Source organism: Fusarium vanettenii (assembly GCF_000151355.1).
Source record: "Fusarium vanettenii 77-13-4 chromosome 12 genomic scaffold NECHAsca_15_chr12_5_0, whole genome shotgun sequence".
Taxonomy (NCBI): Eukaryota; Fungi; Ascomycota; class Sordariomycetes; order Hypocreales; family Nectriaceae; genus Fusarium; species Fusarium vanettenii.
In genome coordinates, this window is record NW_003315870.1 from 340,467 (window position 1) to 359,039 (window position 18,573).

Below are 18,573 nucleotides of genomic sequence, written 5' to 3' on the forward strand. Positions count from 1 at the left end.
CTCTTGGTGCTGATAAGCAAAATCACTTCCTTTCCCTACAACCATCCTACCTAGATCGACAGTCCTCAAACCAAAGCTTGTTGGCTGAGAATATCACAAACTTGGTTTCTCCGGCAGTTTCGGGGTCCCTTCCACCTACAGCGTCACAGGATCTGTCCCTCGACTTCCAACCCTTGGATCCCGCCTTATCATCCACAAGCCTCGTACGAGATCTCTCACGTCCAGAGAGCAGAGGAAGGTCTGGAGGATCAACACGACACTCGAACTATGTCAACTCGTATCAGCAGTCTGGCCTTCCTCGACGAAGGAGTCGATATCTCCGTCACCAACCGCAAACCCCCACCGAGCCGATAGCAATACCCACCTCGACCAAGTCAACGGATAGTGGTTTGGATCCTATGCAAAGATGGCAAGATTCACCACCAGAGGCCGAGCCAGCATCCCTATCCGCCATCGTCGACGCTCTGGAAAGGGCACCACTACGGAGTCGTTCTTCGGCCGGAAGCCCCGGCAGTCAACACTTTGGCAGCCGTGCCGCCTCGACAGTCAGTTTCGGAAGCGGAACAAGTTGCTCTTCAGCTTCTGTTGCATCCGCTAACTCGATCACCCACCGAAGTTCATCCCGCGGACGGGTAACGAAACGAACGCGAACGCCGGCTGCAAAGGCAAAGGAACCAGGCAAGCGAATCTTTCTTTGCACTTTCTGCTGCGATTCTTTCAAAAGCAAGTATGACTGGGCAAGACACGAAAAGTCACTTCATCTTAATCTGCAAGGTTGGAGGTGCGCCCCTTTCGGAGGGACAGTCGTCTCTCCCAGTACAGGGAGAAGTCATTGTGCCTATTGCAGCCTTCTTGATCCGACGCCAGAGCATCTCAGCTCCCACAATCACGAGAGTTGTCAGAATTCGGATCCAACTCACTTCTTCAGTCGCAAGGATCATCTCGTCCAGCATCTGAGGCTTGTTCATCACGTTCAGACCATGCCAATCATCGATTCGTGGAAAGTTGAAGGACCACCTGTATCATCGAGATGTGGCTTTTGCAGTATCCAGTTGCATACTTGGCAAGAGCGCGTTGATCATCTGACGAAGCATTTCCGTTCTGGAGCAACTATGGATAGCTGGAAGGGAGAGCATTGTTTCGAACCCTCGATCGCTGCCCAGGTCACCAACGCTATCCCGCCATATCTCATCGCAGCCGAGTCTCGAGCCCTGGTACCATTCTCCAGCACTGATCCGGGCACCAAGGATCACCTGTCACAGATCAAGCATGCAACCCAGCAGAGCTTGGGACAGTGGGATGATGGAGGTGCTATGGCAATGAGTGGTTCAGAGCCATCTCCACAGTCGAGTACACAGCAAGGTTCGCTAGATGGCATCAACGAACGCTCACCACCGATGATGTACCCCGACGTCCTTGCTCTACATCTCGGCCGCTACGCCCAAGAAAAGATGAAGCTCGGCATCATTCCAACGGACAGGATGTTTCAGGAAGAGGCGAGGAGGATCATGTTTGACTCGGTGGATCCTTGGGATCAAACCATTGCCGACAACGACGACTGGCTGTCATGCTTCCGCAGTCGCCATCTCAGAGATGCGCCAGGCAGTGGAGAGAACTCAGCGTCCTAGGGTAGGGAATAAATGGTTCGTGTATGTATATGCTCTCCTGACGCCCTCGCTTAAACCTCAAAGGGGGGCACTTCTTTGTGACTTGGCTTTTCCTGCTTCTTCCTTTCTATGGATATCATTAACCCTGAAGTAGATCCGACATCGAAGGTTCCCCATTAAGACCGGTTTCCTCCATGGCCCGCACCCTCCGATGGCAGCTCTGCCGGGGGTATAGGTTGGTAACTATCAAGCTCCCATGCTTGTTGTTGCTGCTGAGGCTCCTTGAACCCTTCTCCTCCAGCTGCGGCATTGGCCTGCTTGGCCCTCCTCGCTCGAAGCACAAACCATAACAAGGCACCAAGTCCAGCCAGAGCAGCAACTCCAACGCCAACTCCAATGCCTGCCTTGGCTCCAGTGCTCAATCCCCCACCACCTGACGGAGAAGACGTTTCAGTTGCGCCGCTAGTTTCCGCAGTGCCTACTTCGGAAGTCCCAGAAGTTCCAGAAGCCTCAGCCGCCGAGGTATCCGACGTTGTGGACGCAAAATCGGAGGAATGCCATCGAATGGGAATGCCTATGGCGTTGGCTGCAGCTCCTTTGGCAGTTGACTTTTCCCAGTCTCCTCCGGCGGTCGACACAGAATAAATGACTTCAACCGTATTTGGGATCACGATCGTGCAGAGATCAGTGGTGTACCAAGGCCAACCTGTCTCTGTTTGGCAAGAAAATGAGCTGGATCACCGTCAGCACGACACTCTTCAACAGGCATTGCCTACGCACCTTGGACAGCATGTCACTCTCGTCTCGCCACCCGTCGTCGAACTACACGCAATTCGAATCCGCTGGGACATATACCGGGGGAGTAGTAAAAGGTTGAAGCCAGTTCCAAGCTGCTAGGGAAGCAATCCACGTCGCTCTGTGAGGGTCCCAGCTGCATGTACGTGCACGCGCTGGGCTCGCCATCGTTATCGAGACACTGTACCTTATCGCCCGTATACCTATACTTGTAATACTGCGAACATGTCTTGGCAGGCGTAAAGGTTGTTGTGAGAGCCGGAACCTGTGATGTCATGATTTCCTCTGGAAAAAGGTGAATATCGGCGGTCACTTATGCGGTCCGCTCGCGTGGGGATGATGGAAGTAGAAATAATTCGCGCACGCCCCTTCGGCCACACAACAAGACATGATCCCTGACCGTGTACGCCAATGAGACGTCGTACGACAGGGAACGATCGGCATCGTTATCCGCTTGGGGGCCAATGATGCATGGGCTGAGATGCAGGGCAGATGGAGCATTAGCTGGGGAAGAGACTGGGGAAGTTGAGGCGATCATGGAAGGTTAATATTGAATTAATTCTTAATTAGATGAGTCGTTCGGCAATAGGAGCATCATTTTCTTATCCCTGATACGCGGCTGCTGGGTGTGTTCCAGCGCGCTGAGGCAGGTACATCGCACAACTGAAACGGGTCGCGGCAAGTGCGAACGAAGCTGTATTAAACGGCCCCCAACCCAAACCAACCATCCCACACCTCGCCTCGTTTTCAACCCAGCCAGCATCCCAATCCCACCACAAGATGGCGAAGCGATGCAGAATCAACCTTGCCCAGCCCGGAAAATACAAGTTGCGCTCCGTTTAGCCACCGAGGATGCCCAGCGCGCAAAGGAAACGAGGCTCTCGTGGCTTTGAGTGAGGATGGCAATTCGAGGCCTACCCCTCCCAGCCTGACAATGTCGTTTTTTCATCACAGCACGTTGGTCCTCGGGACGATCAGCAAGTGCCAAAAGCCTGAGAGTTTGTCCCGATGGCAGACTATGCAAACTCGTGCAAGTACGATGAGCTCGAGACGATCGGGCGGGGCAGATTTGGTGTCGTGAAGAAGGTCGAGAGGCGGATGGATCAAAAGGCGAGACAAGACACGACAGCCCAGCCCAGCCTGAAAACAATCGCTAACCTGCCCCAAAGGAATTTGCCTGCAAAGTCATCACCGTCGTCCAGAGCCCCCACGACCCGTCCATCAACGATGCTAAACACGAGTACGAAATCCTTCGAGCCCTACACCACCCGAACATTGTTGAGTATGTCGACTTTGAACGAACCGACCAGGAGGCCAAAATATATATGGAACTATGTCACGGAGGGAACCTGAAAGACTGGATCAGGGGACGGAGGTTCGACCCGATGATGTTCAACACATTGCCCGCGATAGCTAATGGAGATGCAGCAAGGAGCCAGATTCCTACCTCTCAGAACCTGCACTATGGAGCATCATTCTTCAGCTCACGTCGGCGCTTACGTACTGCCACTTCGGATGGAATCCAACTGGAGGAGAAATGGACTCATCCATGACTCCCAACTTTCGCACTGTCCTGCATCGCGACCTGAAGCCTGCAAATGGTAGAATATGTGCCCTCTCGACAACACAGAGGCGTTGATAACATTCGACCTTAGTTCTCGTCTCTTCCACCGATGGTCCTCTCGTGGTCAAGCTTGGTGACTTTGGTCTTGCCAAGTTTATGGACCTGGAGCATACTTTGTCAACCTTTGCTGGCACGCGGCCATACCTTGCCCCGGTTTGTAGCCTCTTCTACTAAATATGGCCTTTGCATTCTAACCCAAGTTAGGAGATTGTCGATAATGAGGCCACCGGTCGGGTCAAGTGGACTAAGCATTCTGACGTCTACTCTCTCGGGTGTAAATCATCACTGCCCAACGCCACGGAGAGCCATAGCTAACTCGCACAGGTATCGTATACGAAATTTGCACTCTCGAACTACTCTTCAATAGCATCAAGGCGGACTTGGGGCGAGTACCGGCCGTCTACTCCGACAGTGTACGAGGTTTCATTGCGAGATGCCTATCTCGGGAGCCTTCCCACCGACCCGATGCCCGCGAACTATTCCAATGGGCGTCGCGATGTTGCGGTAGCAAAGCAACGACACCAGGAGAGATGGTTGAGTCGCTAACTATAAATCCCTCAACCATCGGACTACTTGACCAACAGCTCTTTGAAGGTGTCAGGTCCCTCTCAGAGTTCTCCCCCGGGCCCATCGTCCATGTCCAGATCTCGAACCAGCAGAACTTCTGGATCGACAACACGCCCTTTGCAGAGTCTCTCGGGAAAATATTTGCCTGGCCTACCAAACACAACGGTGGAATGCAGGTGTTGAATCAGCCAAGCGACAAGAATGAGGCCCTCGCCGCTCGTCAACATGGTGTCGTAACTCTCCTCCAACTCGGCGGGTTCGATCCCTCGAGCCCCTCCTTCTCTACCGAAGCCGCATTCAGCTGGGCCATCAGACACGGCCTTTGGAACGTAGTAAGACTCTTCATAGGTCAAGGACCGTCTATCGAATCTAAAGTGTGGTTCCGGGACCAGAGGGGGCATCGAATCGACCGCCTGACGCAAAACAGCTCCGAAGCTTACAAAAGGCTTATCGGCGTCATACACTCTCAAGGGAGAAGTTATCTGAATGGAGGGCGGGCTCTCGATCTCTGCATGACGCCTATACACCACGCCACTCTACAGCGTAACCGAGGAGTCCTCGATCTTCTCATCAACGCCGGCGCTGACATCAACGCTGCAGCGGTCTCCAATACCACTCCGAGGCTCAAGATGAGCGCCTTGATGATTGCGACGATAGTTGGTGATGAATGGATCATCAGGAAGCTACTGGACGCTGGCGCCGATGCCTCACAAACTTTTGGGGCTGACGCTTTTGGTCCCCTCATCCTCGCCGTCAAGATGGGGTTGTCGGAGAGCATCATCAAGCTCCTGATTGAACGAGGCGCCGGGTCGCGCCTGGCGGCAAACGGTATGCCGGTTTCCCTGAACGCCATATTCCGGACGAGAGAAGAAGCAATCAAGATCATCCTCCTGAATTGCATCGAAACTAGTGTGGAGGACGCTCGAGCCAAAGACCTGGAACTTCCTCTTCAGCGTGTTCTCTGCGACGCAGCCTTTTCCAAACACCATAACATGCTACAAAATCTGCTAGACCGGGACGTCGCGACAGAGTTCCCAGGCTTCAAAGGCCGATCGCCTTTCTTACTAGCAGCTGCGAACAGTGATCTCGAGGCCATGAAGCAACTCATTGCCAAAGGAGTCAACACCAAAGCCACTGATGACGATGGATGCACTGCATTGCATCTCGTGGCCGAGTCCTCGGTCGATGACAAGACAAAGGAACAGGCAGCCGAGCTCCTCGTAAAAGATGGTGCCGATGTAAATGCCCGAAACAAACGACAACGTACCCCTCTCGACTATTCCGTGTCGCAAGGCTCAACGTCCAACGAACAGATGACTGAGATGCTTCTCAAACAGGGCGCAGATGTCCACGCACTAGACAATGAGGGCAGCATTTCGATAATGCACGCTTCCATGGGAGGCAGTATCGGCGCCATGAAGATGCTGCTGGAAGCAGGTGTTGACGTGACTGCCCGTAACAACAAAGGTGGCACCGCTCTGGGCTTTGCTGCCGAAGCTGGCGGTGACCATGAAGCTCGTTTCAAGCTGCTGCAAGAGCACGGCGCTGAAATTGCCACCCTGGCAGACGTAAACGAAACCGTGGTTCACAATGCCATCGTGCATTGCACGGTGAACGCCGTGGAGGAGCTGTTCAGGTTATACCCAGCTGCGGTTGACTCAGCACATCGCAGAGCGACTGACAACATGAATGCCCTGGACATTGCTGCGGCAAACGGCAAACGAGAGCACGTCAAGTTTTTATTGGAGAAGATGACGGACCTAGACATAGACTCGAAGAACTGGGTGCTCTACTACGCGATCGTTGGAGGAAGCACAGCGTGCGTCAATCTCGTGATATCGACATTCGCTAACCTGACCTCGCGGGCATTCAAGCTACCCAAGCCAAAGGGAGAAGGGCACCCTACCATCTCGACGCCTCTTCATGAGGCTTCCTCTGGAAACCCCGAGGTTGCTCTCCTGATTCTGGAAGATGGGGCTGACGTTACAGCCCTCAACGACCTCGGATGGCCTACGTTGCATGACGCTGTCACTACTGACAACGTTATTGTGGTTCGGGAGCTCCTTCAAAGAGGAAAGGAAACTATGTTTTGGACGTCAAAGGTCTACCACAACTTCGAGACGGGACGGGTAGAGAAAGGTCAGCCGCCCTGGATGCTGGCGGCGATTCACATCGCTGCGGCTCAGGGAGCGACAGAAGCGTTGGAGGCTCTGCTCGCGGCCGGAGCAAACATTAACGAGCCCACAGACGACGAGTATGGATTCACACCATTGCACATCGCCATCTCTCGTAATCAATCAGCTGCTTTCCACCTCCTAGTCAGCAAAGGCGCAGACAAGGACAAGGCATCGAAACAGTCCCAAACCACGCCGCTCTTGCTCGCGCTCAACAGAGGACTTCAGGTACCGGCCGTGGAGCTCGTCTACCTCGGGGTTCAAACTACTTGGACGATGCCAGACGGTTCCACAATTACCGCGCTGAATATCGCGGCTGAGAGGAGACTCGCGATGGTGACTGATGCCCTTCTTAAGAAACTCAACGACTCACGACATGCTCCTTCGGTGCCCCGGATCGAAATCACACCAGATGATACACCGCTCGATGACAGTTCGAAAGTTGAGGACACAGACGACTTGACTTGCGATGGGAAAAGCAGCCTGACTATGGTCGAGAGTATGCTGGAGAGTTCGAGCACGATGATCCCGGCCGATTTTGACAAGACTGTGGCGGCGGCGGTGGCACACAAAAACCTCAACGTACTTCAGCGGTTGGCAAAATTTTGGGAGTCACAGACAACGAGGCGATATAGCAAGACAACGGTACAACAGTCCAACTCAGAGCCGAACACCATTAGAAGCGGACGCGACGAGCTAGCCGAAGCCCTGAGACAGGCTGCCGATCAAGGTCTCACCGACTATATCCGGCCTCTGATGGGCATCTGCGGCTGGACCGTCGAGTTTGAGGGATCAGATGGGTTCATGCCCATCCACGCTGCTGCACTCAACGGCCATGGGGAATTCCTGCGTCGGCTACTTTCCGAGACCAATGCGTACGTTGATCAAGAGACATGTGACGGTACTCAGCAGACAGCGCTACACATTGCTGCCGTTTCTGGATTTCTCGACGTTGTCCAAACCCTTTTGTCGCACGGGGCTGCAGTGGATCGAGGGGACGAGGATGACTGGTCCGCTCTTCATTTTGCGGCATCGGCAGGAGAGCTCGATGTTGTGAACGTCTTGATCCAGTGGAAAGCAAACTTGAACAAAATGTCCAACCGGGGCAAGAGTCCTATCATGTTTGCCGCGGAAAACGGTCGTTTGGCCGTGGTTGAGGCGTTGGTCGAAGCTGGTGCCATCGTCGACGCCGTTTCTAGCCAGGATGGGTGGACAGCCTTGTTTTACGCCGCGATGGAACGTGAAGTCGAGGTTGTGGAAGCATTGCTGAAAGCGGGAGCCAACCCGAACCAGCGCTGCAACGACAAGTCTACTCCTCTTATTCAGACACTTCTCAGAACCGAGGAGTCTGATGATGTTCTTCTCGACACGATCGAGATGCTCCTCCAGTATGGTGCTGATGTAGAGGCTTGTGGCGGAGAAGACTGGAACGCCCTCCGAACTGCTACCATGGAGGGCTGGAAACCTATTGTTAACTGCCTTCTGGAGCACAAGGCCGACATCCACACTCGCGACGGGGATGGTGACGACGCGCTGCAAATAGCTGCCCTCTTTGGCTTCAGGGAGATCGCGGAGCTTCTCCTAGAGCAAGGCGCCGACATTTCTAGGACGAACAACGATGGCGACACGCCGTTGCACACTGCCGCTCTCCACGGGTACGACTCTGTAGCTGAGCTGCTGATCCAGAAAGGAGCGAAACTCGACGCTTTAGAACCTGAGGCTGGATCAACGCCTATGCATCTCGCAGCCAAGGCGGGCCATCTAGCGGCCATGCAAGTCTTGCACTTCTACGGAGCAGATATCGAGTCAGCAGACAACAACCAGATGACACCTCTGCTGCTGGCGATCAACGAGGGATATACCGAAGCTGCGACGTTTCTCGTCCAGCAGAAAATAAACATCAATCAAGCCTACACAAGGACGGGAAAGGGGGCATTGCATTTCGCCATCGACCACAAGGACGAGCATCTTATGAAGATCCTCCTCCAGCACGGCGCTGATTCAAACGTATATCCTCCCACCGTTAGAAACGGCAAGAAGAGCGGCATGTGTAGCAAGTTCCACAACCCAGTATTCTACTGTGTCGAAACCGGCTGGCTGGACGGCATTCAGCTCCTCCTCAAGCACAACGCAGACGTCAACTCCAACTGGATGCATGGAGGCACAGCCCTGCACGCAGCTTCATCTTTTTCTCAACTAGGCACTGTACGGCTTCTCCTCGAGAATGGGGCCAAGGTAGATATCTGGGACGGTAGGCGGGCGCCGTTGCACAGCGCGGCGGCGTCCGGGGATAAGGGGGTTATTGAAGCGTTGCTTGAATATGGGGCGGACCCCAATGATCGGGATCTATTTGGACTTACTCCGCTTGAAATTGCGAAGCGGGAGCCGAGATGTGAGGAGGCGATACAAATTTTGGAGCCTGTTACTAAGACGAAGCGGTTGGGATGGAAGATTTGGAACTGGAAATAACGTGTACTAGCCGTGATGCCATAGAATGAATAATGCTCTCCCGCTATAACCTAACGTTATGTCATGATTGTTGTTGTAACTATGACATAATCTATGGTGCAATTGGTGTTATAAGTGGCAGGATAATGAGGCTATCACGAGATGGTCTTTAGCTGTGCAGGCTTGAAAGGGCGAAGTTTAGTTAAGGTAATGTCGCTTAGATAACTCCTTGCGTGACTACGGGAACCAGTACAGGCACGGCCGGCCGTGTCAATAAGGTCACGTGATATATATCACGGCCGGCCGTGTAAACAAGATCCGTTATGTCAGCCCACTGTGCAGCTTACAGCGGTCTTCAACAGTAGCTTACAGCGGTCTTCAAAGGCAGCTTGCAATGGCTCCCAAAGGCAGCTTGCAACAGCCTGTAACAACGGCTTGCAACAGCCTGCGATAGCAGCTAGCAATTGGCTTACAGAGGTAGCTTACAGAGGCAGCTTATCTCGCCCTCGCGTGGCATAGTGGTTAGGTTGCTGTGGCTAAGTGTGGCTTGGGTGGCTAGACTATAAACTAGCCTTCTGATTGGCTATTGATAATACTGCGCCGTGGGCTGATATAATGGATCTTGTTTACACGGCCGGCCGTGATATATATCACGTGACCTTATTGACACGGCCGGCCGTGCCTGTACTGGTTCCCCGTGACTACCTACTTAAGTAATCAGGTCTGAGTGAACGATTAGTTGCTTCGTTTGGTTCCATTCACTGCCTCTGATGTTGCAGTATTTTGAAAATATAATAAGCCTAATAATCTCATAAAGAAGAAACTAATAAGGGTTTTAAAAGGACTCATCGGCAACGTATTAATTTATCTTTCCAGAATATTTCGTTACCCATATTCGCGCAAAACCTTCTCAATCTCTTAACACTTTTACTGCTCTAGGGTGGTGACTACGGGTCGCGACAAGTGGCCTGGGCACGACATAGTTGAGCGCGATCAACCATAATCGTGACTGAGGAGAATTGAGTCCTCTGAGTTTAAATTGAAGGATAGATCGCTCCCCTGGAGCCTATAACTCGACTCCTGAGGGGCTGCAGTCTGCCTTGAGCATTGCCCTCCCAACTCGAGGTCATGTGATCTCTGGCCCTTTGCATTTTCAACCTGTTGGGCTGCATTCCCCTCAATCCCCTCTTTCGTGGTCGATGCCTCACCTCCTCAAGGCCTCACATTCTCTCTTTTTGTTGAACGGGGCCATACACATTACAAAATTTGGATTCAAGATCCCCGAGCCCCGGAAAGCGCAAAATGGCCGAGCTGATCCTCTCAGCCGTTGGTGTCGGCATCGCCATCCCGGAGTTCGCCAAGACTGTCACCAAGAGCCTCGACTACCTCGCCGACATGGGAAGAAAGTACAAAAATGCCCCAAAGATAGTGCAAGAGATTTCTGTTTTTGCGAGAGACCTTGGTCAGGGCAAGTTGACTCTCGATGTGAGCCTTGCCGAGTGGGCAAGCCGGCTCGAGGATCTGAACCCAAAGTTCAAGGACAGCTTGCACGATTACCTACAGCGACTTCAGGAAAGTGTGGTTGAGACTTCGGCAGCTATCGAGAGACTTTACGATAAAGATGGGTCGCTGAAGAGGTTCTACTTCTCGACTATTGGGGAGAGGAGAATTACGAGGGCGGCAAAGAAGTTTCATCGCTGGCAAGAGGATTTCGTGCAATTGATTGAGTTGATTGAGAAGGAAAAGAGTCTCACTCACAGAGATCTTTTGCTTTCAAGCGACCAGCTCATGATTTTCAGCAAAGGCGATGGCGAACACTTGTCACCAGTTCCCGACTCGCGCCGTCTTTTTGTGGCGAAGGGAGAGTACAAAAGCCATGGCGGCGGCATCAACACCATCGATATTCTCGTTGAAAGACGGCCTTTGCCTATCGATGAGATTTCGGTCGCCCGCGTGGCCTCGAGACTCAGCAGAGCCAAATGCGACAGGGGAATTTTGGCATGTATCGGTTACCGACAAAAGAATGGCATTGAGCTGCTCTTCCGGATCCCTTCTTATCTTCACAATCCTCGACCGTTGAATCAGATCATAGGCACTACTGATAACGGGGAGAGAATTCCATGTTCTCTAGAGAGCAGGCTAGAGTTGTGTCATGAGCTCTGCCGTGCTACCCTCTCTGTTCATACGTCTAACTTTGTTCATAAGAACATTCGACCCGAAAACATCCTTCTCTTCCGAAACAGCAACAGCACCCAGACTGCGAATGGGTTTGGTTGCGAAGAGCTGGGGGTGCCGTTTCTCACAGACTGGTACATGCTTCGCTCCTTTGATGACCTCTCAAGCCGACGGGGCGTCAACGATTGGGTTGAGAATATCTATCGACACCCCCAACGACAAAGTCTTGAGCCCCAGGCTCGATATAACCTTGGGCACGATATATATAGTCTTGGAGTCACTCTTCTAGAGATATCTCTGTGGGAATCCTTTGTCAGCTCCAAAGACCCCCCGGCAATATCCCGACGCTACAGAGAAACCGCGGTGGAAGTCGGGGGTTTCACATCAAGCAGCATGGATCCAGCCAGATTGTTTAGAAAACTGACTGCTGCGGCCCTTGCCCAAAGAGTCATGGTCAAACTGGCGAGAGAGGAAGTTCCATCAAGGATGGGCACTTCGTTGTGTCATCTCATCGTGGCTTGTCTGACTTGCTTGGAAGGGGGAATGGGTGAGGGGAATAATTTTGAGGACAACCCGAATGATGCGGCGTTGGGGTTCCATGAGCTTGTTGATGAAAGTTTTCCTAATTATGTATAGAATTGCATGGAGCCGGCATGGGTAATTGACAAGGCGATTTTCTTTTTCGAGCGAGCATGTCGAAGCATATTGTTTATTATCGCGAAATATGTTATCCATGGCTGTCTTTCGGTTTCTACAATGTGTAAGCCAACACCTGAGTATAGAACAAACGACAAAGGATAAGAGATCCCATGATCAATGCCGACGCTCGTGCGGAGCAAAGCCGAGTCGTGAAATCTGGTCGGTCAAGGAATCGGCTGTCAGCCTAGGAGTGTGCCTGCCAGCTTGTCCACGGCTCAGCCTCATTTCTACACTTTTGCGCGAGTATTGTGCCTCAGGCACTCATGCAGTTGGAATGGTATTCAACGTGGCTCAGCTTCATAACCAGGACTCTCAACCCAGTATTCTCCTCAAACTTGAAGATCATTCTCCCAACACAAGAACCATGTGCCGAAAAATGCTAGGAGGCGACTGATAGTTCATATGGTTCGTTACCACTCGACTTGACCAAGATTCTGACACTCATCCGGCTATGCAGCGCAACATGTCGTCACCGGATTCGCCATCTCAAGAGACTTCACTGTACGACAATCTTCCGATGCACGGCCGCCAAATTCGACTAATCGAAACCACTTCTACAAACCCCGAAATTGTCTGCAAACTCGAAGTTGTTAGCCTTGAAGATGGGCCGGCATACAGCGCCTTGTCCTACGTCTGGGGCGACCCTGAAATCACCAGAAGCGTACTCGTCAACGGAAAACGGGTCAATGTGGCGATAAATCTGGCATCAGCATTAGAGCATGCTCCCAAGCACCTGGAGGATGCCAATGTGGCTCCTAGGCTTTGGGCAGACGCGCTCTGTATCAATCAGGGTGACCCGAATGAGAAGAACCATCAAGTTCCTTTTATGAAGGATATTTACTCGCAAGCGGAAATTGTCATTTGCTGGCTGGGAGCGCCGGATGATAAGATCCATTGCGCTATGGACTGGGTTGACGTGATAGCTCGAGAATGCTCGTTCACGGATGATGATGAGAATCTCCAAGATGCTTTTCACAATATCAGTCTAAAGAAAGATCCTGAAAGGGCTGGGGATGTTGCTCATGAGGTTCCCAACGAGGCGACCACTATGGACAGCCCCGGTGCGACTGATACTCTTGCATCATATCAAGAGAGTCTTCAAAGGTTTCGCAAAAGACCTGTTCCAATGACAGAAGGCTTGAATTTGGCGTGGCTCGGCAGATACCCTTCATTTTATGAAAAAGTCTATGAGAGCGAAGGCGGTATACAGGAACTCATGCGCATATTCGGCATACCGTATTGGACTCGTGTATGGGTATTTCAAGAGGTGGCTCTTGCGAAGAGACCCCTTTTTGCTTGCGGAACCCGTTCTCTATCCTTGGCCTCTCTCCAACATCTCGCGCGCTGGACCATGTTGCTAGGATATTACCCGGTCATTGTCAGGCCCCTGTTCATGCATCCGGTGCAATGGAAACTTGTCAGGTTTATCTGTCGTCGTATCTACCAGATGCTTGAGTCCAGGCTTGAAGCACGACCCGCTGTAGGTCACCCTACATGGTCATGCTTGAAAGCCAGGGATGCACATATTATGCCAGAACCGCACTGGAGTCTAGCTTGTGACTTAGAGGCAAGTAATCCGAAGGACTACTTTTATGGGTTTCTGAGTCTGAGTTGCCTGAGACTCGTGCCAGACTATAGCCCCAGTACGTCTGTCGGGATGGTGTGTGGTGACTTCATGGCCGAGTATATCAGGGCCTCCCGAGAAGGCTTATTCGGCATGACATCTGGTGACCTGGATATTCTTGTCTTTGCTGGGGTAGGCCACGGGTGGCAGGAATACCCCGGGACGCCCTCTTGGGCCCCTAATCTTCCGGGAATGAAGAGGAAGGATGGGAAGGGTTGTCCAATCGGCTCATTCCGTCCCATCAACTTCGATCATTTGTTTCTTCCATGGTTCGAGAAGGCCAAGCTTGTCGGACCTGATATGCTGAGCGCCGTCTTAATGCTCGACACGGTCCAAGATCTAGGCCCCGTACGGGGTGATTTGAGCGATGCTAACGCTGGCCACGAAGCGCTAGCCATACTCCCATGGATAGTGGATTTTGCAACCAGCCGTCAGAAATACGTGACTGGATGTCACCCGCTGGTTGCACTGCACTCTATGCTTCACTTCGAATCGGGTATCCAGGAACGTGGACCTGGTCTTGGCATCCCAGACTTTGGAAAGACTACAAGCTTCGTTCATTGGGTCACGTCACGATACAAGGACGAAGTCTATGACGGAGCAAGGGGCGCCGATGCGCGGGAGCCCAGTCCAAGGACTGAGTATTTCAAACGATTGTTGGGGGGGCTGCCAGTGAGTGCCCCAAGCATTACAGAAGAAGCTTGCGATGTTCTGACCTGTAGCGGCCAAGGTCGACACGACTGCGGCACTTGAAGAGGGCATCAGACTGTGCGAAAGCTGCTTGGGAAATAACCAGAGATTAGCAGAAACCAGTCTCGGGTATGCCGGGATATTTCCTCTCCATGCCAAGCCCGGTGATGTGGTTTGTGTGATGAACGGATTACGTTACCCTGCCGTACTTCGAAAAGCAGATGAGCATTATGCCTTTGTTGGAACATGCTTCATTCAAGGGTTTGAATCTACGGAGCAGATCCAGAAACTAGCGGAGAAGGGAGGGAAACGTGTCGAAACTATCGTGATTCGATAAGCCTGGATGACGATGAGATGATAGTCAAGACGGACGTCTGACTATGCTATGAAGGGAATTTTCTAGGTTTTGAAGCGATGAGAAATATTTTGATAAAAGGATAACTGGTCTCTGCCTCCGCAGCCATAGCATGTTGCATCTAAAAGCTGAGGTGGCTGAACTTCTTAATGAGCAGTGAAAATTACACAACCACCGACATCCTCCGTGTCTCTGATCGCATCCGAGCTTCAGCCTGAGCCACAGCAGTCTCCCAATCAGTTAGATAGAGATACAGAGTTTCGATCCCCGAGACGCTGGAAGCTGTGGTTAGTAATGCAACATACTACATGGTTTGTCTCAACTTACACGGCAAGGCCGACGGTCAATCCGACCCAAAGACCGGCTAGCTTCCAGCCTAGACCGAAACTCGTACCCAGTGCGATGGGCAGGGCCACAAGATAATATGAAAACAAGTTGGCGTAGCCTCCAATCGCTTGGTGCCCGATTCCTCGGAGGAGACCGTGAGATACGGCGGCCATGGCATCGAAAATTTGCATTATTGCACAGACGAGGATAACCTGTGAGGCAATATCGACAACCTCGTCATCTTCTGTAAAGATCCGTGGTAGTTGTTTGCGAAGCGTGACAAATATCGTTAGATTGAAGAGTCCAACAACGCAAGCCGCGACAATAGCCTACACAAACCTGTTAGGCCAAGGTTCTAACCAAGAGCTGGGATTGATACTTACCACTCTTGCAGTTGTTCGGGCAGCGTCACTCAGATGCGCTCCAATTAGATTGGCAACTCGAGTAGATGTTGCAATGGCCAACGGAAAGGGAATGTTGAATGACGTCGATGTCATAGTGACAAGGACGCTCTGCGCTGCTAGCTGAGCAGTTCCAAAACGACCAGCGGCGATGGTAAGAATCTCCAAGACGGAAAACTGGGCTTCTATCATGATCATGCCAGGGAGAGCCAGCCTTATCATTGGGCCTGTTTTGGGGTGCTGTGTTAGTGCCAAGTGACTGGGTTACCAAGGAAGGGCCCAACTCACCCCAGTTGCTGAATGCCTTCCAGCTGAGGCCTTTCCAGCATTGCCCGCCTTCGAACAACATGACGTAAAAGATGACTAGAATCGGCAACAAATTTTGAGTCACTGCCATAGCCGTTGCGGCTCCAGCAAAGCCCCAGCCAGCTCGAAAGACGAATAGCCAGTTTTGCAGGAAACTCAGGGGAGCACCGATGAGCAGTGTGTAAGTCGTGGCATGAAACAGACCCTGCGACTGCACAAACCGCTTTGCACTTTCAAAGGCGGCGACTCCAGGCATACCGGCAATCAAAACGCGCAGATAGAGAGCTGCAAGCGTTGCTGTTTGCCCCTTGCCGACGAGAGCTGAGAGTATTGGCTCCGAGAACCACCAGACCACGGCGATGGGGAGCATTAGAATCCAAAGTATCCAAGTCATGCGCTGGGCTTGAACCCCCACGAGATGTTTGTGGCCAGATCCGTAAGCTTGGGCGCAAAGGGTATCGAGGCAAGTTGCTAGGCCTTGTACAGGGACGTAGTAAGTGATGCTCGCCGTCATGGTGGCCACTAGTTGCCTTTAGCTGTCTGATCCTAGGAATGTGCAGTGCAGATACTCACGATTCACGGCTGCCAGCTCCTCCATTCCAAGACGACCGACCGTGAGCACACTGGCCACAGTAACCGAGTAGTGGAGCAAGAACGTGATAATCAAAGGTGCCGCATATTGCACCAGCGTCTTCGCTTCACGCTGCCAGGTCGTCTCGATATCATGTGCCGCTACGGCTTGCTCCCATTTTTTATGTATTTCGTCGGAAGGCGGCGTTGCAAGTCCGTTTTCGAAGCCTGCCGTTACATCTGGTAGAAGTCGCGTCTCTTCAGTAGGCTCTTCGGCAGCAGCATGGTGGTCTTGTACTCTTGTGCTAAAGACGGTTCGGTATGCGCGCTCGACGACGCTAGCTCTCCGTGCTCGAGGGTGTTTTGGGGGAAGGATGTCGTTGTCACGTAGCAGGTCGATTTCGGCTTGCAGGGATTCATCTTGCTCGTGTGGGTTGGAAACAGGAAGGTCTATGCCGGGAAGCGGGATAGTAGAAAAGCCGCACCCGTATGCGACCCCGTTGGAATGGAATGCTAGCTGAACATCGGCAGAATCAACGTGTCTCGATTCAGAATCGTCAGTGGCAACATGAGCTTCTTCGTCCTCTTCTTCTTCGTCGGAAGAGCAATCTTCGATATCTCGGTTTAGAATTTCTTGGACACTCGGAGCTGTAGCCACAAACGACGAAGGGAAGGTTAAACTGCCGGGGAGGAAGTCTGATAGAACCGAGTGACGGCGACCTCTGGGGCCGCTGTTGATATCGACAGCCGACGAAGTAGATTCGGGCATTGCAGCAGTGGAAAAAGGTCTTCCGACAAAGAAAGACGAAGACTGTAGAAAGTGTGATAAGCACAGCAACAGAGCAAACTCGCTATATATACCCCCAAAATCCCCATTATCCCCAACGTTGAGCATGATATCAAACCCATCCAGAAAAAAGCCTCTGTGATGTCAACCCTCAGTGCTAAGATAAGGGTCGACGAGTTAAACGGCAAAGAATGGCGCCACCGCCAGACCGAGCACACCCTCTGCCAACCCCGCGTGTGAGTTATGACATGATGACATCTGTCCGACCCTACCACCGAACAAGGGATCGGCACGTTTTTTGATGCGAACCATGGTTTTTTGCATCGTTTTTGGATCTCACCGGGAGATTTGTCCCGGGATGGACGGTCGATCGAGACGGTCAAAGCACAACATCAATAGCTCTTGGTGGTGAACATCCTTCGCACATGATATTGCCGAGGTGCATGAATGTTGATGGCGACATCATTTTGCAATCAAACAGGGAGTAGGCGACTTGGCTTTCTTTACGCCGTTGCAATATATTTGGCATCTGTGACCTGTCAAAACTTCCGAGGCTTATCACAGGCTGACAGGGCATCTTTGTCCAGGTTGGGCCAGATGCAGAAGATAAGCACATACAAGATGAAATCAAGGGTCTGATTCATCCACCATAGATCCAGGGTTAGTTATTTCTGTCCTCGGCAACACCATTGGTCTCTTGGCCCGCCGTTTGCGGCCGCTTCCAGGTGAGCTGCAACACTCTCAGCGGCTTCTCCCACACTATCTTCTTTTCGTCCATCTCCACCACGAACCCAGCCTTCTTGTACAGATGAATCGCCGTATCCTGAGTATCACTCGTATAAAGTGTAGCCTTGTCAAACCCGTTGCTCTCGATAAACTCCATAGCCGCCGCCAAGAGCTTCTTCCCGATCCCCAAGCCGCGGGCTCGCTGATCCACAATGAACCCGCGTATCTGCGCTGCCCCTGTAGTCTTCAAGCTTTCTGAATCGACAAGGAGAGTCCCCACTATGCGCTGGGTAAAGATGCCGGCGCTCGTTTCTGGAGGAGGAGTTTCAACGGCTGCCCAGACTTGAGTGCGGGGGTTCTTTTCGAGACTCTCGATCATTTCGGCAAAGTCTTTGGCGAGGGATGTTTCGAAAGCTAGTCCCCAATGAACGGAGGGATGGTAGAAGGCTATGTGCATCTCGAGGCACCTGGCGAGGAACCCGGGACGGTATCCCGGTTCGATGGTGATGGCGGGGGTGCCAGCCATTTTTGATGATAGGGTTTGATGGACAGGGTCTACCAACAATTCTAATCGCTTAGCTAGGGGATGAGTATGAGGTTTAAATAGCCTAAACCAGCTCCGTATCATTGGGATTTGAAGCTGCTCTTGTGAGTCAATTCTTGGCACGCGCCTTGTGAATGGCAAGTTGACATGCGGG

The 18,573-nt window shown here is 52.2% G+C and overlaps 5 protein-coding genes across 5 annotated transcripts; 2 read left to right on the forward strand and 3 right to left on the reverse strand.

Annotated features, from left to right (window-relative positions):
• Positions 1-281: 281 nt before the first annotated feature.
• Positions 282-1,589, forward strand: NECHADRAFT_22507 (uncharacterized protein; the record flags this gene model as incomplete). Its single annotated transcript, XM_003047195.1, has 1 exon — positions 282-1,589. A coding segment is annotated over one exon (1,308 nt), but the record flags the coding sequence as incomplete, so codon positions are not given.
• An 89-nt stretch (positions 1,590-1,678) lies between these two features.
• On the reverse strand, positions 1,679-2,544 carry NECHADRAFT_97790 (uncharacterized protein; the record flags this gene model as incomplete). Its single annotated transcript, XM_003047378.1, has 4 exons — positions 1,679-1,752; positions 1,813-2,319; positions 2,349-2,379; positions 2,431-2,544. 4 exons carry the CDS (start codon positions 2,542-2,544, stop codon positions 1,679-1,681), a joined length of 726 nt encoding a protein of 241 aa, XP_003047424.1.
• Positions 2,545-10,517: 7,973 nt separating this feature from the next.
• On the forward strand, positions 10,518-14,740 carry NECHADRAFT_87699 (uncharacterized protein; the record flags this gene model as incomplete). The annotated part of the gene is made up of 4 exons (XM_003047196.1): positions 10,518-11,996; positions 12,027-12,150; positions 12,521-14,385; positions 14,510-14,740. The coding sequence occupies 4 exons, from the start codon at positions 10,518-10,520 to the stop codon at positions 14,738-14,740; spliced, it is 3,699 nt and encodes a 1,232-aa protein (XP_003047242.1).
• Positions 14,741-14,807: 67 nt separating this feature from the next.
• NECHADRAFT_73009 (uncharacterized protein) lies at positions 14,808-17,131 on the reverse strand (the record flags this gene model as incomplete). Its single annotated transcript, XM_003047379.1, has 5 exons — positions 14,808-15,033; positions 15,086-15,414; positions 15,469-15,713; positions 15,775-16,314; positions 16,366-17,131. 5 exons carry the CDS (start codon positions 17,129-17,131, stop codon positions 14,922-14,924), a joined length of 1,992 nt encoding a protein of 663 aa, XP_003047425.1. The 3' UTR covers positions 14,808-14,921.
• Positions 17,132-17,810: 679 nt separating this feature from the next.
• On the reverse strand, positions 17,811-18,401 carry NECHADRAFT_54090 (uncharacterized protein; the record flags this gene model as incomplete). The annotated part of the gene is made up of 1 exon (XM_003047380.1): positions 17,811-18,401. The coding sequence occupies one exon, from the start codon at positions 18,399-18,401 to the stop codon at positions 17,811-17,813; it is 591 nt and encodes a 196-aa protein (XP_003047426.1).
• Between the last annotated feature and the right edge of the window lie 172 nt (positions 18,402-18,573).